The 22,391-nt window shown below is 43.9% G+C and overlaps 2 protein-coding genes and 1 long non-coding RNA gene across 3 annotated transcripts in view; all 3 read right to left on the reverse strand.

Annotated features, from left to right (window-relative positions):
- Positions 1-2,624: 2,624 nt before the first annotated feature.
- On the reverse strand, positions 2,625-12,358 carry SLC19A2 (solute carrier family 19 member 2). Its single transcript, XM_010222266.2, has 6 exons — positions 12,200-12,358; positions 11,466-12,071; positions 8,338-8,560; positions 4,371-4,563; positions 3,368-3,509; positions 2,625-2,799 (listed from the first exon to the last, which is right to left on the reverse strand). The coding sequence occupies exons 1-6, from the start codon at positions 12,356-12,358 to the stop codon at positions 2,674-2,676; spliced, it is 1,449 nt and encodes a 482-aa protein (XP_010220568.2). The 3' UTR covers positions 2,625-2,673.
- Positions 12,359-17,258: 4,900 nt separating this feature from the next.
- LOC148596009 (uncharacterized) lies at positions 17,259-17,674 on the reverse strand. The gene is made up of 2 exons (XR_015913909.1): positions 17,471-17,674; positions 17,259-17,430 (listed from the first exon to the last, which is right to left on the reverse strand). It is a non-coding gene; the product is annotated as an uncharacterized LOC148596009 (long non-coding RNA).
- Positions 17,675-18,339: 665 nt separating this feature from the next.
- F5 (coagulation factor V) overlaps positions 18,340-22,391 on the reverse strand; it is a 33,621-nt gene continuing 29,569 nt past the window's right edge. Inside the window, exons 21-25 of the mRNA XM_088533969.1 lie at positions 21,809-21,964; positions 20,933-21,077; positions 20,218-20,366; positions 19,377-19,559; positions 18,340-18,576 (exon numbers count right to left, since the gene is read on the reverse strand). Of these exons, the coding sequence (XP_088390095.1) occupies positions 18,388-18,576; positions 19,377-19,559; positions 20,218-20,366; positions 20,933-21,077; positions 21,809-21,964 (822 nt within the window). The 3' untranslated portion in view covers positions 18,340-18,387. The remainder of the gene's footprint in view (positions 18,577-19,376; positions 19,560-20,217; positions 20,367-20,932; positions 21,078-21,808; positions 21,965-22,391) is intronic.

Here is a 22,391-nt window from a genome sequence, read left to right on the forward strand (position 1 = left end):
GAGAACCACTCTTTATTGCCAGATGCAAAGACACCCCCAGAACTACTTTGTGCCTTCCCACGTACCTGGCTACTATTTTCACGTCACTGAAACTTCACCTCTTCTTTAACAGTGTTCTGCAAAGCTACACAAAGCAATCAACAGCCACAGCCTTTTTTTTTTTTTTCTTTCTTAAGACTTGGTTCTTTTTTGCCTTGTTTATCCATCCTGTGTTTTTTCCTTTTATGCAAGAGAGATACATGTGTTATCTCCCTGCCCCAGCAGTGCTCCAGATTTGCAAGGTATCAAAATAAAAAACAAACAACGGCCACAGAGGAAATCTCATAAAATATTTTTATTTAACAAAATACTATTCAATCAGAACCAAGTTGAAGGGGTCCTATGAACAATGCCAGTGTATTCACTAGACAGTCAATCACTCTATGTATAGATTAAGTGAGACTCTACAGTCAATTCATCACTACAGTAACAGTGCAACATAAAAACTTAAACAACTTCCAGGTTTAGCTTCCATACATCAATAGGCTTGCATACATATAGAGTGTAGCATGCCACTCTGTATTACATTTGCCACAATTTCATGACATTGGTAGAAGCACCATTTTGTTATTGCTGCAATTCATTAGTGGATTGTTTTTTTAAACTTGCTTTTAAAAGACTGGGTTGTTCCTCCCAAATTTGTTCTGTGTGAAAATACATGATTAAAATTGAGCTGCTTTGTTTGCTTACTTGATGTATCACACACCCAATCCTCACCCCTTGCAGCAAATGCCATCTGGCCAAGACACCCAATGGGCAGGATATGCACTTGTTATCCTTCTCCCTGGACAGCTTATCAGCTAGTGTTTCATTGCTTCAGATTTTTGTTTTAGTGGTAAAGAAAGGAGTATACATAAGTGGTTTCAAGTTTCTGTTTCAGAATAAGGCAGTTAAGCTTACCTGTGTGAACATCAACACAGCTGAGCCCCACAACAATTTACAAGCCAGACTGCAAACACAGTGAGGTTTTGGGGAGAGCTTTCCCCTGAACAGCCAGCCTGAAAGGACTCCCTGGACCTCATACAGCACATCCTAAAGTGATTAATCATTTATCTCGTGCCGTAAGAATGCCGTAAGAACCCTGAAAATCACATGGATGATAAAAACTATACCTGTCCCAGCCAGGAAAAAAAAAAAAAAAAAGACTTTCCCACCCAGGTGCTGTGAATCCACTAAGGCATTAAAGAAACCAAGTCATAAACCAAAACTGCTGCTTCAGGCTCCAACTGGAATAAACTTTAACCAGCACACACACAGAAGGCACAGAGGGGTGCCTGTACAGCACCTTCTCCCTTGCCTTTTCTTCTGCACACACAAACTCACCATGAGCTGCACAGCAGCAGTGAGAGTCTGTAAGCCAGCCCATGCTATACTAAGGTTACGTCTTGCCATTCAGGTTATAGTGCCCAGGTAACAAAGTGTTAAAGCTCATGAACTCCTTCCCAGTGCTTAGGTCAATTAGGAAAAAAATATTCACATATTCTAAAAACAGGCATAAGGCAAGTCCCACGTTGCTCTGATTGAAAATAAAGATAAAATGGAAAACATCCATTTTTCTCCTTAGGTGGGAAGAAGAGGTAGAGCTGATAGACACAGATCCACCAGAAGCACTGAGGCATTTTAAGAGGCAAAGAAGCAATAGAGCAAAAAATCAATATTTTGCAAAACCTCAGACATTCATCTCATGAATTACAATGACCAGTGTCTATTCAGTCACCACAGTCATATTTCTCAAAGATTATGAAAAATAGCTTAAAATCTTGCACCTTCCTTCTCAGGGCTACATTCACATCCACCATATCTCACTGAAACAGCCTCAGGGCTATGAGTCGGTGACTCCTACAGCTGCTGGACAGTAGGACAAAGGAAGGACACCTAAGGGCCCTGGGGACTGACATTTTGTCTAGTTAGACCCCTGTAAGCTTCACCTCCAGCTTTACAGATCCTTGGGCGCTGGCCTTCACAGGACAAGCAGCATTGCTGTCAACCCATTCACCAGCATCACAAGTCACCGCAAGTTAAATTACTGGTGGAAGGTATCATCATCAACTCTGATAAAACCCTGGCGGTAGGGTTGGCAGGCAGGCAACGAAAGGACACACCCTCTACATGTGCATATGCAGATCCATAAGCGTACGTCTCGAAGCGTATTAATCCTCAGAAAAGTCCGCCCGACAGTGCGGGGCAGGGACCACAAAAGCCACGCTATAGAGCATGAATCTGAGGCCACCACGGAGCGGCCTGTGAGTGCACCCTCGCTTCCACGCCAGCAGCATCGCCATAACGGAGACAACAGTAGCAGCTGATGAGATAACGGCGAAGCGCCTTTCCGATGGCGCTCTCCAAACACGCACACTAGACCAAAACCTCCCAAGCCTTTCACCTTTTGAAATGGTTTAAAGTTCTCTGCTGCGCTTCCCATACATGCAACAGAAGAACAAAAGGCATTTTAGAAAGAAGATATTTGTTCTTACTTACGTAAGAGCTAATACATATACATTCTAAAATGTGATACTAATATAGTATAAATATGGAACAAATACAGTAAGGTGACTGCCTTGGGAAGTAAAGGCAGAGATTAAAAAGCAAACCTATCACTTCATATAGAGTTGCAGAGAGCGTTCCCTCGGTGCACTAATGGCTTTCAGGAGATCTGCTTTGAACCTGCTCTCGTCTTCTGTAAGTCCTTATAATACTGTAGATACCACTCCCCAGGAACAGCAGAGAGATGGCCGCAAAGTAAGAGGCATAAATCATGAACTGCAGAGTAAAGACAGACAAACAAACAAGAAAATCTGCAGTTAGAAACTAAAAACGTCTCTACTCGTTACAGCCATCCTCATATGGAGGAAAACAGACAACCCCCCAACAAGTTACGGGACTTCTGACTGAAATGCTGCTCGCAGTTTACTGCCTGCCTGTATTATCAAGTTCACCAGCAGTGATTACTGATGTTAGGTAACAGTTCAGTTTCTAAATCCATGGATCTCGCACATGCCTACAGGATAATGGCAGTTAGATATGACAGTTGAATAAAACTCCTCACATGTCATGGCTACAAATCAAGTCCTGCAGTTGGTAATGCAAGCTGAGTATCCATCTCTGATTTCTCCAGAGGACACAAAAATGAGAATGGCTGAACAAAACATACTAAATCTGTTAATAGGGTTAACACACAAACTTTCTTTCTTCTTCTAAAATATCACAAGTCAGTAAACCCCTCTCTGCCAGCAAAGCCTTGACTCAGAAACAAGTAGGTGAGAAGCCTTATAGCTTGATTGACTTTCTTCCCTCCCTCCCCTCGGTAAAGATAAAGAGGCTACCATACCTGAGTGAAGATGTCTAACCCGAGTCCACTGGCATCCACGACAATCAGTGTGAGCAGGGTCTGAAGTGCTAAGGCAATAAAAGTGTTGACTCCAAACACCAGGGCATACCGCTCCACACTAAGATTTGTGGCAATCTGGAACCTGGAAAGGGAGGACCAGAAAAATACACATGAAAAAGAAGCAGAGAAATACAGGAGTAGGAGGAACTTCTCTGGAGATGGCATCAGATGAGAAGGATAGGCATGCGGACAGTTGCCTGCAGTACCCCAGTATTTCTCACAATGAGACTACCTCGCACTGACAGCGTACTTTGCCAAGCAGGACCACAGCAGACTACCACAGGGACTAGAAGAAAGCCACAGGTGCCCATAAAAGACTGTAAAAACTTGGTGGGTTTCAGTCTTACTGAAACAGCTGCAGCTGCAAAGGGCCAACTGACATAGCTACATGGTGGCTCAGTGCAGATCCCAGGGAACTGTTTGCATTCTTAAAGCCATCCCATGGTTCATAACTTCGCACTTCCTTCTGACTAGAACCCCCTGCACAATCACAAGTTTCAGCATCTCCCCTTACATCCATACGTGAACTATCATGTAGCAATTGCATGTGTGGCTGGACAACAGCTGTGCTTTCCTTCCCAAATTGACATTTAAGATGAAGATTTCTTCCTTAGAGTTTAGGGAAAAACAACTCACTCTCACCTTGTCCTCATCAGCTAACACTTCACTCAAGGCATGTTTACAAAGAAACACTTCCCTGGCAGGGAGTGCTATTTAGTGCTTAAGAGACGGTTATTTCAGCATCACGAGACTTTTGACCTTGGGCAGATAGCCAGCAGAAAAACCTTTCCATGTCCGAGTTTCCAACCTGAATCACAGCAGCTGAGCCCTCCTCGTAACATATTTCCAGATTCCTGGTGGGCAAAACCTTATCTACATGGAGAAAATGCCAACTGCTACGGTTTTGAAAGTCATTTGAATTACTCACTGTAAAAGTACTCACGTTGCTATTGTGATCAGCAGCATGTAGATAATTCTGAAGACAACGTATGATGCATAGCATACCCAGATGTTATGAACAGTGTCCATGATATACACAGCAGCAGCAATAAGAAAGGAGAACAGGGCAAGTGCCACCTCACCCCACGTTGCCCAGGATGTTTTTATATGACCCACAACAACCACTGCGACAGCTCCTGCAAGGAGAAAAGAAAACATAACTGTTAGTTGTTCAAAAGGATTTGGAGATTGTGGATTAGGATCTGTGCAGAATCAAACAGCTGATCCAGAGTGAAGTGGAGGACACTGATGTCTGCACCTCAGAGGTTCTCCTTCCTCACCTGGAAACTGACTGTAAACTCCCACTCACTTTTATGGGAAAGGAAGGAAAGAAAAAAAAACTCAATGCCACCTGCTTCTGAAATCTCCTCCCTGTAGTGCTTATAAAATGCTACGACTCCCATAGGCTGCTGCTCAGCGGTCTTCTGCATTTGACTGTAAAAATACAGTCAGTTGGACTACAGAGAAATACAAACATCTGATAAAAAAATCACTTAGCTAATGATTTTGTGGTATTTCAGGGTCTACATTCACTGGAGGAGCTGAGGAGGGGTAAGAAAGATGTCTACTTTGACACACAGATGTTAGAGCTTTCACCCAGAAAGCCTGACTGTAGTGTCATCTTTGTACCAAGCTACAGGAGTGAGTTCAGACTCAGTGAGTGAGTGAGTTGTACCAGACTACAGGAGTTCAGACCTTCAGCTCCTAGGAAGTACCCTGGCCACAAGCCGCTGGGGCTGGAAAAACAAAACAAGCAACAAGAACAAAAAAAAAAAAAAAAAAAAAAAAAAAAAAAAGAAACACCACTTCTTTCACTGTTGATTGTACATGAGCCACCCTTTACAACTAAAGAAGAAACAAAGCGGGAGATGGGGAGGTGGGCAGAAAGATAGCACACAAACAGCATACTGACAAAGGGAGGTTTACTGGAGATCTCTGAAAAACACAATTGTATTAAGCATCTGCCCAGGGTACAGAAGCCCTACAGTGCTGCATCTATGCGCTCGGTTCCCCTCGGCTGGCCTGTCTTAGCCATCTTTCAGGCACACGAAGGCTCCTTATGCACCATCTGCGCATACAAGCTCTCCACCCTGACAGCCCTCACATCAATCTTGCAGACTAACAAAGGCAGCGGCTGTGCCAAGGAGAAGGACCATTTTCCATCCTAAACAGACCTTTCCAGGGCCTGCTGTGACATTACCCAACTGGCATTTTCCACTTTGAAAGACTGGCTTCCCTAGTAGCAAAATCCTGAGGTGCAGAAGGAAGCTAAGTGCCTAGAAACTCCTTTCCCCTATTCAAGCAGCTCAGTTTTGGAAGAAAAGCATTGGTCGCCTCACTTTTTGAGTTTTAGTGCCAAATCATGAAGCTGGACTCCTCCTGCGCTTCAGGGCTACACCAGCCCAGTACCTATTTGTGAAAACATATACAATCTGAACTTTGCAATCAGGTATACAGAACCAGTTCAGTGGTTTCACAGCTCAGACTTAAAAAGTGAAGCATTGCAATAAGCTGCAGGGATTCTTCTACACAGTTCATCTGCCTCACCAGAAAGAGGAGTATTTATCTTGCCCAGAACCATCTGAACATAAGCAAACACTTCTCTGCGAGGGTAGCTGAACATTGGAACAGGCTGACCAGAGAGGCTGTGTCAACAGCCTTGGAGGTATTGAAAACCCAACTGGATGCGGTCTTGGGCAACTTGCTCTAACTGACCCTTCTTGAGCAGAGGGCCTGGAACAGATGATCTCCAGAGTTCTCTTCCAGCCTCAGCTATGCTGTGACAGGAAGCTGACAGCCACATGAGTCAGTAGGTCTGGCAACAGCATCTTGTATGAACATTACCAAATGCTGCTCATCTCTGACCGCAGAATAATTACGAGGTGTGAAAATGGCAAATGAGACTTGGGACGCACCAGGAAGGGTATTTCCCATAAAGGGAAAGAAGTGAGGAGAGATGCTGCCCTACAAGTCTGAGGCCTCATTTGAAAATATTGACCGCAGTTCAAGAGTAGAAGACCTTGGCTTCTTCAGCCCACAGCAAAGAAAAGCTTCCTACAGAGAAGCTATGAAGGAGAATTCAGCACAAAAAAATAAAACCTTGGCATGAGATCAAAAGATAAACAAACTGGTTATGAATAAAATTAGGCTGACAAGTGGAAGAAGCTAGAGCATTTGCTCTAGTGTGTAAGAAGTCAGGTCACTGGATCTCTATCCGTAACAGGCTCCTTCCAGTCCTGTTACAGTTTTCAGGATTTTAGTTGAGATTATTTTACTAAACTTCACTTGTCTGGACCTAATGGAAAGATTTTCTGGTTCTGTTTTTTGAGCAGTTCAGGGACAGATGTTAATCTGCTTTCAGAAGACATCACCCGAGATGATTCAGCCATTTACAGAAATGATGCTGGAGAAAACCATCAAGATTGGAAAGAAAAAAAGTGCCTCAGTTTTGCCTGAATATAGCGCCAACCACCTTTTGTGGTCCACTGTCCACAAGCTTTAGAAAAGGGCCATAACACAAAAGACAGGTAATAAACAGCAAAATGATCATTCCTCAAGCTTTGTTTTCTATTAAAAAAAAAAAAAAAAAAAAAAAAAAACCTACCTACATCTGGCCCAGCTACAATCCTGTAACATAATTGATTTTTAGATGCTTGGTAAAAATTTTTCAGAAACTGCCAGCTTCCTTCTGTGAACGTATCATTTTACAAAGCAGGCTCCCACCCCAATAAGTAGGACTTTCTCGTTAACAATGAATTGCAGTTACTGGGCACAGATGCTGACTAGATGCTTCTTTCCCTCAGTACTCATTCTTCTTTCTGGGAGCAAAGCGTGATTTGGCAGAGGAAACCAAATCCAGCAAGAAGTAAAAGCCACAACATCACGGGAGAGCTGAGCAACAAAATACAACAGTAAGCTAACTAATCAAGCTCAGTGAGCTGAAGAGAGTTTAACAGTCAAAGGCTTAAGAATCAAGTCCCCAAGGGTTTCAAGCCAAACTAACAACTGGTGCTAAACCAGTTTCCAGACCTATAAAGTTGCCAGAGCTCCCAGGGACCTCCAGCTGAGCACATCTAAGCAAGCAGAGGCCTCCTCCATTTGCAAACCTTTGCTTCTGTTGGCCTCTCCCCCTGCAAAAAGATGCCTCCAGCAGATGGTAGAACGATCCCACAAAGCAACATACTGCAGCACCACCTAAGGAACCTCTGGAAGGTTATGTTAGCAGTATTAGAGAAGTATTGTCCTCATTCTGATAATGGAACAGCATTAAACAATAAGCAAAATCCTGTGCCACGTGCTCTAGGTGACCCTGTGTGTGCAGGGAGGTTGGACTAGATGATCTCTAGAGGTCCCTTCCAACCTTAAACATTCTATGATTCTATGTTTGTGTTAACTGACCTACCTGGCCCTTTGAAGTCAAGTGACCTCCTTCATCTCAGGAGCATTTCTGCTCAACAACTGAAATGACTGCATGGTGGCTCACTGCATGCTTAGCATACACAGGAAACTCAAATCTGCACTTCAAGAGAAGGGGAACAAACCAACCAATTCCCTCCGCCCTCCCCCACCAAAAAAAAAAAAACACAATAAATGTGTAGGACCCTCACTGTGACTATGAGCTATCAAAATAGGCCTAGTGCCTGCTGTGTTAGGACAGTAGCCACATTAACACCCAAGAACATACAATCAGCCATGTATCCAGACCCTTCTGCCAAGTATTTCAGAGAGAAGATTGATTTGTCAGTTTCCTTTAGACTCACCCCAAAGGAGCACCACTTAGTCCTGTTCTAGACTAGAGATTTCCTCTGCTGTGTATAGTGGGAAATGTAGGATACTTCTGAACTGTGGCTTTGAGGGGCACAAGGCATTTCTCAGAGGTCACACAGTAAAGCAGTAGGCACGAATCTTACCTAGCAGCGTCGAGACCGCCTCCACGGCACCGTTATAGATCTCTGAGCTGTGGGAAGGCAGCACCATCTCCCAAAGGCCCTGAGCATAGTTAATGACCTGGAAGTAGCCGCAGGTTGACAGCGCCCACCACACAGACCAACAGAGCAGGGGTCGGGAGGAATAACACTGCAGGAAGTCCTCCCACAGCTCTCTGAGCACCTTCGAGATCTCTACTTTCTGCTCCTGTAGGGGTTGAAAGAGGGAAGGGTGCAAAATGTTAGTCTCTGCTTATACAAACTTCACAGTGCCCTACCAGATTGCTCATTTTAAGTCATCTGGTCTCTAGTGAGCGACATTTGTGTTCACAAACCTCCACAGAGCACTGAATAAAGAGCTTCCTCGTTACACTGTCCTGGCAGCTGGTCTCTACCCAAACCAGGACAGCCCCCTTCTGTGTTAAGGAATGGGTCAGTTCGCTCGTCATGACCCATTTGGCTCTCTCAAGCAAAAAGCAGTAATTGCTAGTTGTTGAAAGCACTCTGTGAGCAACTGCAGGGTACTAAAGAGAAGAAACACAAGAGAATGGGTCACTTTCCTTTTGAGCAAACAGGATCAGAAACCAGTGCTTCACTTCATAAAGGCCAAAGCATCACTGACACTTTTTGTTAAGTCCCAATCCAAATTTGGCTGAATGTGATAGTGCAGTTAGTATGAAAGAAACTAGATGAGTATTTTTCTCAAATTAAGTCAATTTTCCTTAGTACCAGTGTTCAGCAATTACACTGAAAATGAAAATCACTTTATACACAACAGCTGTTAGAATGATATTCCTAGACACTTTACACGAAGAGCAGCAAAGAAAATTAGTAAATTCTTCCTTTGTAACCAGAGCAGCTAATTATGATCAGAGTACACACGGACACACAGAATCTTTGAAGACAGGCATACCCTTTCCATGGAAGTCATGGCAGCAGTAACTTCACTTAAGATTCCACGGAGCTCCTGAGCCCCTCTAAGCATCTGTAATAACTTTTCCTCTTGACTTTTCTGCAGGGAAACTTTTAGCACAGATACAGAACTGAATATTTTGCATATTCATATGCGCCATAGCGCATCCAGTTTCCGAGCAGCCTCCAGTCAACAGCAGCAATGATCTTGTGCTCTTGGCCATGTGCCCTTTTCCCACGGGAATCATGCATGGCGTACTTTGGAAAGACCATTCTCCATAAGCAGTAAGTCTCATTTTAAGTTCTCTCCAGTAAAGCCTTCAACCAAGATTTCAACCTAGGGCATCCTGAACTCTTCTGCATTCTTCAAAGCGCCACTCATTTTAGCATATCCTTATTAAATATCACAGAGCCCCTTTGGTGCTTTGCCAGTGGGCAGGGTACTTGCTCCAGGATACTTGCCCTTTCCCTGAAGCCTGACAGAAGCACAAGGAAAGAGGTCAGCTCAAGGCACAGCCAGAACACTAGCAACATAACTCCCAAGCAGAAGGTTTTGTACGAAGCACAGGTTTGGGCACAGGAAAAAACAGGGAAGGGAATTGCTTTATATGCTGTAAAACAAACAAACAGAAAAAACGATTCAGCAAGCTCTACACAAGCAGGTGCCTGATGAGCCAGAAGGAGCCTACCTGTCCTCCCACCATCTGGAAACACTTCTCCAGTCCAATTACTCATACTGCCATTAATTGAGGTTAACACTGCATTTCTGTAGTAAAAGCAGGACTGTGATCACATGTCAGTGCTCCTCAGCTTTCAGCAGCTGGTATAACTAAACTAAGCAATTTCACACTTATTTAAAAGTTTTCACCATTACTTTGGAACCACCCTAGCTCTCAGGAGTGGGAATAAAGAGAGAGGAACAGATAATTGATACTACTCCCTTAGTCATTACTGACACAGAATTTTAGATGCCTTAAAGCGTTTTAGTCCTACTTGTTTAACAAACATCCTTCAACATGTTAAGCATACCACGGCTCAAGGTACCTCTGCTTTTAATTGCCTCAATAAAGCCATCCCTACTGTAAAACCAGAAAATCTCCAGAAGCTCCTAAAAGCTACCACTAAAGTGCCTATGCTGTTCCCACTGCTGGCAGCAGAAAGGACTGGTAAGGAGAGCGTCCTCTGAGCATTGAGGCCAGCATCTGAAAACAGCCCTGCTCGGACAAGGACTGTGGGAGATCTCCCTAAGCAGAAGGCCAAAGGGAAAGGCCTTCGGGTCAAACTCACCAGTTGAAATATTCACTACAAACACTTGGCTCCTCTCTGGGACATTCTTGTTCCTTCCCACTGAAAGGCAAAGTGTGTCTTTTTATTATTATTCAGTACTTTTGCCTGCTGCCTCAACAGCTGGATCTCACAGAACTGAGCTGGATGGGGAGAGATTAGTTCCCAGGAATGTTAATTCTTCTAATTCCCAGCTGTAGTCGGAGGAGGCACAAGCCCTCCCCACGCAGATATTCAAACCACAGCTCTGACACATGCAGACTACACGCCTACGTGCCTGTAGTTCTTTGCTTTCGTCTTAAAAAAGAGACACCAACTCATGTCTTTCAGTCAAGTGATTGGTTTAACTGAATTCCCTGCTAGGTTGTTACATCTGCAGAAGCGCCTACTTTATACCCTAATCTCAACACCAGCACAATCTCCCCCGGACCAAAGAGCAGCAGGGCCCCCTCTATGCTTGTTTTCATGTGAGCAGTCGGGTATCCCTAACAAACAGGACATGTAAGTGCCCTCAGTGACTCAATCACAAGAGACACAGTCCACAACAGCAGAGCGCTACGGGTGTTCTGGTAGGTTGCATTAAATGCCGATTACGCGAGGACGCTTCCTGCAACTTATCCAAGCGCTGTGCATCTTGTAGCATACCAGTGTTAGCTCTCAGGGAGCACTGCAGGCAGCAGCTCCTTCCACGATTGTACCAGAAAACCCAGTTGCTCCATGCCATATAGAACAACTCACACAACAGTTGGCAACATATCTGTGTACACACGATAGTTGCATGTGTGCACATATACACAGCAAGTGTATATATATATATTCATATGCATGAGGGATATTTGCACACATACATATATATGTATATGACAGCCACATAAGCACTGCATCTTCTGCTTATTTCATCCCAGGACCCAGCTTACCTGCTTCTGTGATGACTGCCCCTTCTCATTTAAGGGAATTTTTGTCTCATCCTCCCAGCCCTGCGTCCTCTGAATGTCAGGACAATCTTGGACAGCAGAGCCATTTTTACAGTCTATGACCTTCATCTCCCTGCTGCACTGCTGACGTGAGACATGGTGGAAGAAAAGGCTCTTCTGGGGCATTGGCAGAAACCAGGCCATACCAAAGGCGATCGACACGCAGGTCAGGGAGATAACGTTTAAGCTGAAGAGGGACCAGCCTGCCAGCGACACCAGGAGCTGCCCAGACACCGAGCCCACGGTGTAGCCCACCAGCGTGGCGCTCCGGCAGTAACTGGTGACCTTCTGGTACAAATTCAAGTCCACAACGCTGTAGATGTAGGAGTAGTAGGCAATGTCTGTGGCAGTGCCCACACCATAGAAGAACTCGAGGAACTGGATGGCCAGCAGCCCCTGGGCATAGAGCAGCATGAACCACGTCACAATGAAGCTCAGGCCCTGCAGCAGCACCACAGGCTTGTACCGGAGGTAGTCGGTGGCCAGGAACACAGGGAAGAGCAGCACCAGGTAAGAATAGGTCCACACGGGGTAGATCTCATTGAACACCTGCAAAGGGAAGAGACAGCATGAACCCTCTGTCAATAAGGTACTTAAGAAAAAACATTAAAGCATATATACATACACACACACACACACACACGTATAGTGGGTGGATGTGGGCGCGGGTCCAGTACCTGGCTCTGCGTGAGGTTCTTGTGCGGCTCCAGCAGGTAGCGCGTGAGGAAGGGCTCGGAGGGCCGCACGCTGCAGAAGAAGCCGTAGGCGCAGAGCAGCGCCGTGGGCAGCGCCCAGCAGCACCCGCCGCCCGACCGAGCGCCCCGCGCCCCCGCCATGACATGACGGGACGGGACCGGACCGGACCGCAGGGGTGCTCAGGGGAGCCGATCCAGCCCCAGGTGGCTCCAGCCGCCGCCGCCGCCCGCAAAGGCACCTCCAGTCAGCGCGGCTCGGGGGGCGGGGCGGCACGCTGCCCGCTGATTGGCCTCCGCCTCCTCTGCCAGGGAAGCGTGGCCAATGAGGAGCGGGGAGGGGGTTAGGCGGGGCACCACGTGGGGGTTGGGCGGGGCGAGGGCTCTCCCCTCCTCTCCCCTCCCCTCCTTCCCCCGTGGTCGCAGGTATCTCTCCCGCGCGGGCGCGGGGCCGTTGGCGCCGTTAACGGTCGCTCGGGCGCAGGGAAAGCGCTGCCCGTGGCGCCCCTGCTGCCGCCGCGCTCTAAGGTCTTCTCATCTCCCCTGTCCCGAGGGGGAAGCACGAGGCTCCCCTCAGGGGCAGCCTCAGGAGAGCCTTCACCTTCTGGCCTCATCTGTGGCCCTCACTTCCTCCAAGCACTTCCCGAACAGCATTTATTCCTAGGATTTTTACTGCTATCTTTCTTTCCTTCTCAGTTTTCCTTATCATATTCTGGTTCTGCTCCTTCACTCTATGAGAAAAGAAAATAAAGTACATTTAGGAGAAGAACCTCAAAACTTCCAAACTTTATCCTTTTGTTTTCCAAGATGGAAAACACGAGCTGTGAAAAAGTGGTATCTTGCCTGCTCCCTACACTCTCGCTGAGGACACCACTTTTTCAGTGGAAAAAGAATAGGAAGAATAGGAAAAATAAGGAATAATAAATAATAATAAATTGCTAGCTTTCAACTGCAAAACTTTCTTTTTACTTTTCTTCCCCCCCACATTTTTTTTTAATTACCAAGCCAAAATAGCCTTATAATCTATGTTCAAACTAAGCAGTTATTTCTTTCATCTCAGAGTTATGTGTTAGCTTGTTTCTAGCTTGTCAGTCAGACATGAAAAGTGTTAAAAACAGAGACTACTGTCTGTGCAGGAAGAAACCACTTTTCCAGATAGAATCATCTCTTGACAGAGAGGTGCAACTAGTTTGAATTAAGGGTCTTATTAAGGGTGCTTCCATATACATAATGGTACACAGAAATAATTTTAAATCTTTCAGTATCACAACAGCCAGTGCAAGTGTGTCAAGAGTAGTACCACCTGTGCATGTATAGCCTGCACTGACTGATTGAAAGTTAGAGTGCTGACATGCTCTGTGATAGCTGCCCCCTTTAGATCCAACTCTGGCTTATACATCCTAATTTAGTAGATGTAAGCAGACCCTTAAGATTTATATTTGACTTAGCTGCAGAAAAGCCCAAGCAAGTGCAGGGGGGGAAATGTGCATTTCTGAGACCCTCACCTTAACAAAGAAGCTGTGGCCTTCAGGTTAGTGCTGGCTGCCCCGCGGGGCCTTTACTACTCAATTCCCACGGGTGCAGCTCCATGGGCCCTTTACTGATAACATCTGTGCTGTCTTACTTGGCCACTCAGTGCTGCCTTCGGTGTATTTGGGTTTCCTCACTGAGCTGCTTTAGAAGGAACTTCCTCCTGTACAAAGGAGGTTCTGCCATTTATATTTGCACAGAACTCTCCCCATGTTCAAATCCTTCTCAGAAATTGCTGCTGATATGTTCTAAGAAAAAGAAAAAAAATCATACCAAGTCCTTTAGCAGGAACTCAGTAGCTCTTTTCCTTAGTGACTAAGCATGCCTTTAGTGTGCACCTAGAGTCGGATCATCCTGAGGGATTCTGATTCAGTGTGAGACCCAAGCAAGTCATCTAAATGCACAGGTCAGTCTCAGAGGCAGTGAGATTTTAAGGCCACATCTTACCTGAACCACAAACTCTGACAGGTCTCACATAAAAACACAATGGAGAGGAGAGCTGTGAACCAGTTTTGGCCTTCAGTTTATGTGGAGGAATCAATTAAGCCATATGTGCAAGAAAAGTTCCCTTAAAGTCACTCTATATTGTTTGGAGAAAAGTTCCTCCAACTTAAAAGTGAAGCCAGTATTTGACAATGTAAGCATGGTATAACTGACTCAGAGACCAGCCAAAAGCAGGCAGTAAAACAGATCTGCGCTTTGCAAAATATAAATGGAACAAAGGCACACAAATATGAGAAAAGGCAGCAAAGGATTTCTAGGTTTCTCTGATTTGGGATGTTGTAATTAACTTGGGGAAGTAGACTCATTAACTAGGGTGCAGAGTTGATGCAGGAGGAGTAGTGAGAACAATGAAGCAAATCATTTCTGAAATGGCATGCGATTAGTTTGCAGTAAGGATAATTACAATATAGATTATACCTAACAGTAGAAGATGGGACGCAGCCTTGGGTGTCCTTCTCTTCTAGCTCCCCCGGCTGATTCTGACTTGCAAAATTCTGTAGCAAGGAAGGTCTGCTTCCAGCGGGGAACAACAATGTACAAATTGTCACGGGAAGTGCTAGAACAGGCTACAACAGTGGGCATTGCAAAGAAAAAGGAAGCGGTGGAGTTAGAGAAAACCCTACCCAGTACTTTTATTACATGTGGAAGCATTCAGGGTGCCACGGATGTCCCCAGGAATCCCATGAGTGATTCTGTGCTCCACTTTGGAAAGTGCTGTATAAACATTCAGGAAGACAGAGGCCTTGCCCAGGGGAAATTATTGTAATTAAAGCATGAGGCAAGTACTGGGTGTGACAAATAAATGGAGAACTGGGCACAGCAATGGTAGGAAAGTGTGGGTGGATAAACTAGTTATGATGCATGGCTAGCCTGAATACACAAACAGAGGATTGAGAGCAGTGAGAATATTCAACACCAACTAAGTGCAGTGAATGATCCACTAATTCAAAGCAGCAATTGGTCATGCGGCATCTCGTTTCTCTGGTGCTAAGCGGTAACACAGTCCCCTCTAGCAGCAGAGTGCTCACGCATACAGCTTTTACCTCCCTCCCTCCCGCACGTCTCCCACAGGCCTTCTTCCTGATGAAAGCGCTCATGGAATCGCAGCCCTTCCTTGCACTTCGGCACAGTGCTAAAGTCCTGACTGAAGCACCCGTGCCTGTGGCCTGGAGGTGAGGAGAGCGTCAGGAGCTGAGGGAGCATCTCACCAGGCATGATATTTGTCTGCAGTCCTGGCCAGATTCTAACCTGTGTAGCAAAGATTTTTCACAGAGGTCCCCTAGCACTTCACATTGGCAATTTCTTATTTTTGCTATGCACACATAGTGATGTATCTGTCACATGAAGTGCCTTGGGGCTTGGGCTCACCTTTGCTTCCATTTTAATGCACGTCTGAGGAGGTTTCTAGGAGAGTGAATCCAGAGACACGACCTACACTGACTTTAATCCATAGATACACAACTTTGTGTCTCCACCACACTTCGCTATGTCAGTGGTGTGGAGAGAAGAGAACCACCCACCATTCTCATGCCCTCCTTGCTGTAAACACACACCAAGAATTTCATGCACCATAAGCATTTGGAAATACTTCAGCAGAAAAGGCATAAAATAAATAACTTGGCCATAGCCAAGAAAAAAAATATAACTGTGACATAAAAAACTCATGTTCTTCATTGCTCAGATCAGCTCCTGTTACCCATGATTTCTACAGTTTGTTTGTTTTTTACTTACTTGAATATATGTGCATTCAAAATGGCCAAGTTTGGCATATTGATGTTTTTTGATCTTCTGAATTACTAGACATTCTGAATTACAGACTTAGGCAAAAAATTAAAAGCATAAATAATGCAACTTCTTACACTTTCTCATAGAAAAATATTTCAATTTCTTTTTATCTAAAATATGGCCTTATGTTCTTTGCCACAGGTATATCCTATATTTTAGGATTTTTTTTTAAGGATTTAACCTATAAATCCTTCAACTAATATTAGATGCCTCTTAAAAATGAATAATTTGAGTGAATGCCACTCATATCAACTACAGGTTCTTATACCCTAAATAGAAAATTTCATCTCCTTACTTAAAATATCACATTTTCACATGCATGCCAGCTATCACAACTCTACATATCTACAAGGGCAAATGTAATGATTCTGGCTTGCTGTTTGTTGTGACCAAAAAAATAAAGGAAAACCAATATATTAAAAACACACAGTATATCAGACAAATGTCATTTTTATGAAAGTATCAGTTATGGAAAATTATGAACAAATCTCATTTTTTCCTATTCTTTAAGAGATAAAACTGTATATAGAATTTTATCTGTTGTTTTTAATAAAATACAGCCATTAAACAAGAAAACAAAAAAATTAAGTCCTATCCTTTAGCAAGTAGCAACAGACTCCAACTTGAAAAACTGATGCAGATGACTTGGGACCTGCTTCTGCAATCAGCTGAGCACTTGTCTATCTTTACATATATATAATGAAGTAATTATTTAAAATTTAAGATCATAGTCTTATTAGACATGAATTGGTTAGCACTGGTCACACAAAATCTTGATTCTGCTGAAGTTAATAAATATTTGCTACTTGTTTTCTAAGTTAAAACCTGTCTTTGGATTCTTCTTTTAGTGAATATGGCATATTTTGCAATTTTATGGCTGTATTAAGCACTTTAAAAATATTAAGCAATTGATCTTTTAAAATTAAGCACTTACTCATATAGTTTCACAATCTGAAAGAAATCCTAAATAGCACTGAAATTTACTATCAAGAAGAAACTGTTATACTGTGACGTGAAATTCATTTTTTTTTTGCCATAGAGGTACTACTGTTGGTGCAAATATACAGATTAAAATGCTGGGTATTTTCATGCTGACTGTTATATTTATTTTCCAGTGAAAAGTGAAAGCAGTTTGCGACACAGTAGAAAAAGAAATCCATTCATTTCGTTTTTGTATTTTTTTCATTCCTGTTCTTTACCTTCATTGTAATAACACAGTTCTACTAGACACAGAAATTGAAACTACTGAAAATAGCACTCTGTAAGGTACAAAGGCAAACTAGTCAACCAGGTATTCCATGCTGCTGAAGGGTGCCTAGCGTGATAAATGGAAGTACTGCAACTAAACGGTTTACAGGACAGAAGCCCAGGGCACTGCTGAATGCTTGGCTGGGAGTCTGCTGGAACAATGAGTTCAGGGACTGGACACATTTCTACTAGATGTTTATCATTCTAGAAAAAATCCATTTACATTTTCTGCACTGTAGTAGCTCCATTAGCAAAAACACTGACAGGGCTAAATAGCAAGAAAGATGCAGGTGGTTTTATTACCCAGTTTCATCTACTCCTCCTCTGCCACGGCTAGAATGTATTCGCACCAAACTCATCAGGTTCTCAATTTCTTCCTTTTCAAGGCAGCTCTCATTCTGCTGTCAGGAGATCTGGATTCTTACTTTGCTTCTATCTTTGCCATTTCTCAGCATCATCAGGGCTATGTTACTTCACTTCTCATTTCAGCAGAAGACAGACGTAGGTGACATCCCCTCCTCTTGCCAGGGCACTGAAGATCTGCTCTTAGGAAATCTACAGCATTTTGGGTGTACTTGGTAGGTAAGAATCAAATCAACAATGTGAGCCAGGGTTGCATATACCTCGATCCTGGCACGCGTTCTTCCTCCATCACAGGGCAGATGCTGGATGTGTAGGGGCAAGGCCACCCCTACCACGCTCTTCCTGCTCAGCTCCCTATCTGCACTGCTTTTAATTCTCAACTCTGTGTACGGAGCACACTCGCCTTCTGTTCCGCACCTGTGCTGCGAAGCTTTGCACAACAAGGGTATGCAGGGCTCGAGACTGACGCCAGAGGATTCAGAATTTAGACTAGAGTTAAAAATGAGACAGACTAATGCATACAGCTTGGATGAAGAAGTGATATTCAAACCAGAAGGGACTGCTGCTACTTCTTTCCATAGAAAAGTGTATATTTATAGAAATGAAAAAACTGACAAAGAAATCTCTCCCAATTCTTGCTTGCAAAATATTCAGGTCCTTCGATGAAGCACGCATCCAAACTACTAAGTGTGATCTTTTTAAGGATTAAAAAAAAATTGCTCTTCATGATGACTGCAGAAAGGTTAATTGCTCCCAGACTCATCAGTCCTCTTAACATCCAGACCCCCAGGAAAATCACAGCCAAAGAGTTCTACCCGAAGGGCAATACCGTTATTCCATGTCCTTGGAACAATGCGGATAAACCGGGACATGATAGGTGGGTTAAAGAAATGCTTCACATGCCCACTGCTGTCTTCATTGCCTGTGAAAACCTGCAAAAACACAAACACACCATTAGTTAAAAGGCAGCATTTTAAAATGGTTTCTTTTTCTTTTTAAAGTGGTTCCAAACTGTGGTATTAGCCATGCTGGGTAGATAGACTAGCTTATTTGGATTTTAAATAAAATCTAATCTCCGAAATTCCTGATTCAAAGCAAATTCAGACCATCAATACCAGAGTCTGGAGGAGTTGAACAGCCTCTGCTTCTACCCACATCAAAACCCTGTCATTGTAATTTGGATAGAAGACAAAAAACAACCCTCCCTTATCTTACCTCTACCGACAGCCCTTGTGGCTCGGGTTGCCAGAGGCCCACATGGGTAACAGTGCTATGAAATACCATGTCTGCTCTGTGGGTTTCTGGAGCTCTCCAGCTCTGTTACAACAAAACTGTCTACTAATATGAATTGCACTTATACATGTATATACACACACACATAGCTATTTAAATATATTTGCTATAAAAGCTGACAAGAGGGCCTGAGAAATTCTTTGGGCACCCAATTTAAATGTCCACGTTAATGTCCTAATGCCAAAAAGAGTGCCATTGCCTCTTAGGACAAAGTTGACTGCATTCTCTACAAAGCTTGAGCACTTCTGTTACTGGAAATTACTGTGTTCAAAATCAGATGGATATCTTGGGGTTACCTGTAGTAAAACCCTCAGCTCCCTAGCATTTTAAAGTCCTGTGAGAATGTCTTTTTTTTTGGGCTGGGCTTTGCTTTGGCGCCTTGCGCATGCTCAGAATCTAAAGCCAAGTATGGGTGAATAGTCTGGGTGGAGGCCAGCACCTTTGCCACTGGGCTTGAACCGTCTGTGTATGGTTTCCACTCGGAGCCTTGGTTGCTGTACTGGATAATGTAGGATTTCACAAAGTTTTCATAAGACATGGAGTTGGCCCCCTGGGTAGCAATCGCAGTTATCTTCTTAATTGTGAGGAGATCAATCTGCAGCCACTGCTGGTTGTTGTTCGACTACAATTGATAAGGATATTAGCAAATATATCTGTGGTGTTATTTGCATAAGTCAACATTTCTATTGAAAGATTGTTAATACTACATCAAAACAAAGTCATAAACATAATACAATATGTAATACTGAAAGCTTGCAGAAAACAGCAGCTTCTACGAAGACTCAAAGCACATTGTACAGAAATGCAGCTCCACTTGGCAGGCACAGGAGCTCTTCAGCCTTGCTGAAGGTCACCCAGTGGAGCAGCATCAGAGTCTGCAGCCTCAGATACTATCCATTAAGTTGCACTGCCTACGAATCAAACCAGCAAAGGTTTTTTGATCCCTTGGAGCCAAATATTCAACTTGTGTTAATATCCTGGAATTAAAAGGGCTATTCTTGCAGGGAAGTACTATATGGTCTGGCCCACAGGACACCATCCAGCTCTCCAAATGTGATTTCATTGCAGTTGTCCAAAGTCCAGCAAGGCTTCTAGTGGCAAGTGGTTGAACGGGCTTCTATGTGAAGATTTCTCTGCAAATGATTGCTACAGAATTGTAAAGCAACCCTACCACGCTTGGCACAGGACGCAGCATGCAGGAAGCACATGAACATGTAGACAGTACAAATTTACTAACAGTTGCCTTGTGCCCTTATCCCTCTTCATTTCTCAGTCGTTACCTTGGCACGCCAGGCATTCATCTTTCCTTTCTGATTGAGGCGAGCAAGGAAGGGCTCCCACACTTTAAACCAGCTTGTCTTAGCAGAAGAGGCTGTAATCTGGCTGTTCCTGATCCCTCCGCTTTCCATTCCAAGCGGCACAGAGCAGCCTGTTAAGAGAACCATCATGTATCTCCAGTTCATCTGAGTGGCTATAGCCTAAGCAACAGCCCTGGAATTGAGAACACTCACAATTTTAGCTTCATTAACTGCTGGCGTGCTCAGCAATCAAACTGAAGCCATCCCCCTCAATGTCTTCATTCCACAAGCTTTATTTTGAAATCAGGTGTCCTTTCAGTGAGATGTTATGAGAGTTGCTTAGCTTAGTAAAGCCATGACAGCTAAATCTAAGAGGGAAAGCAATAAACATGCTTCCAGAAGTGGAATTTTCTCTTCCCAGGTAGTACTAAAAATTCAGCAACGCAGGCAAATTAAATGCTTAGGCAAGCAGTTGTTTGGGGAAGGCTCTCCAAAGTACCTGGGCTGTTTCCAACGCTTCTCCTTTGAAGACGATCTACGTTGTCTTCAGTGCTTTGGGAGCAGTGGGAGAAAGGATTTCCCATCACATTCTCCCAAATCACCACTTTTTTTTTTTCCATAGCCCAAGAGCATCCAGGGAAAGTACTAGTCTGAAAGGTAGCCAGGAAGGAAGCCCCAGCCCTTGATCCATTCTTACCATCCACTTCACAGCCCAGGAGCTCCATGCGCAGAGTAGGCCTGTTGTATGCCTGTGCTGGGTACACTCTGATATATCTAGCAAGGATAGGTGGATCAATAATGTTCTCTTTTATCCCATAGGCATCGGAATTACCTTCAAAAACCTATGAAAAAAATCCACATAGAGTTAATTTAAAGCATACATAATAACATAAATTTGAACCCCATCGACTGTGATGTAGTGGCCCATGCTGCACAGCAGCTTTGGTTACAACTTGATGGTTACATCTCAGCATATCTAGAATCACCTGAAGGCCTTAGTTCAAACAAATGACCCATTGCTATGCACTATATAAATCTGTAGGGAGATGTACCTACCACAGAAACCTCAGGGTAAATGGAACTGAGCTATAATTAATAGAGGTGGCATTAGTAGAGGCTTGGCTGTAAAGTGAGCCTATACTTACTACACAAGCTACAAAAGGCAATTCGGACAGTTTAAAATTCTACTGCTGTAACAGGAAGAAGGGAGGGAAAGGAAGAAGGATCTATTTCCAAACGAGGCAGACCTAATTTTTAGTTCAGCTTCTTGCTTGCTTCAAAAAGTGAAATGGGCTTAGGAAATAAAAGCGGGGGGAGTGCTTGCTAGAAATTCAGACTCTACGGTCAAGGTCACAGGACCAATATAGCCCCCAGTCTAGGAGGTTCCTGCCTTTTGTCTTCTGATGTAAATCCGATTAGACTGTTAAATGTCCTTTGGAGACTTGAGCTGCATCATGAAATCTCCAAAGGCCTTAATTTGTCCCTTATTTCTTAAGGTAAAATAAAAGTGTCACATTACTGCATCATCCCACGAGGCTATCTGGCTGCTGCCGTCCCCATGGCATGCACAGACCTTTTGGAGGGCAGAGCTCTCTCCTCTGAAGGTGAACCACTTCCGCCTGTCTTTGGCGTAAGCAATGAAGAACTTCTGCACATACAAGGACCTTAAAAACTGCTTGGCTCCCTGTGTTTGTATCCCAGTTATTAGAACTTCTCTTTGAAAGTCCACCTAGAAAAAGCAGAGTGATTATAAATTCAAAATCATACAGAGAAACCAGTTTCATTTTTGGCATTTACACAATAGCTTTGAGCTCTGTTCTTTTGGCAGCCACAACACTAAGGCTCTCAGAAGGAATAGAGGCAGATGCCAAGTCCAAAAGAAAGCTCTCCCCATCTCTCTTGCTTCATTTGTGCATTTGTTGGTGTGCGCATTTACAACCAGAAGCCATTTTACAGTGTTCATCACAGCACTACAAAGATACCTCAAAAATATCTGTGCCCCTGTGCTAGGCAGAACTGTTATTCCCATACTACAGAGGGAGAGAGAAGGAGTATAAGGAAATCCAAGGTTCATATTTTCATAAGCTGCCTCTAGTTTTGGCTGTCTAGCCTGAGAAACAGGACATGGTATTCTGCGGTGCTGGGAAGTCACAATT

Source organism: Tinamus guttatus, unplaced genomic scaffold (genome assembly GCF_059628265.1).
Source record: "Tinamus guttatus ecotype Peru unplaced genomic scaffold, ASM5962826v1 Tinamus_guttatus_pri_ptg000035l, whole genome shotgun sequence".
Taxonomy (NCBI): Eukaryota; Metazoa; Chordata; class Aves; order Tinamiformes; family Tinamidae; genus Tinamus; species Tinamus guttatus.

Bases quoted from the DNA above. Each gene is read 5' to 3' on its own strand.
- SLC19A2 (XM_010222266.2), bottom strand. From the start codon at position 12,358: ATGGCGGGGGCGCGGGGCGCTCGGTCGGGCGGCGGGTGCTGCTGGGCG. The intron at 12,072-12,199 runs GTACTGGACCCG...TTCCCTTTGCAG, and splicing joins AGAACCTCACGCAGAGCCAG to GTGTTCAATGAGATCTACCC. The intron at 8,561-11,465 runs GTAAGCTGGGTC...CAACCCCTACAG, and splicing joins GGCAGTCATCACAGAAGCAG to GAGCAGAAAGTAGAGATCTC.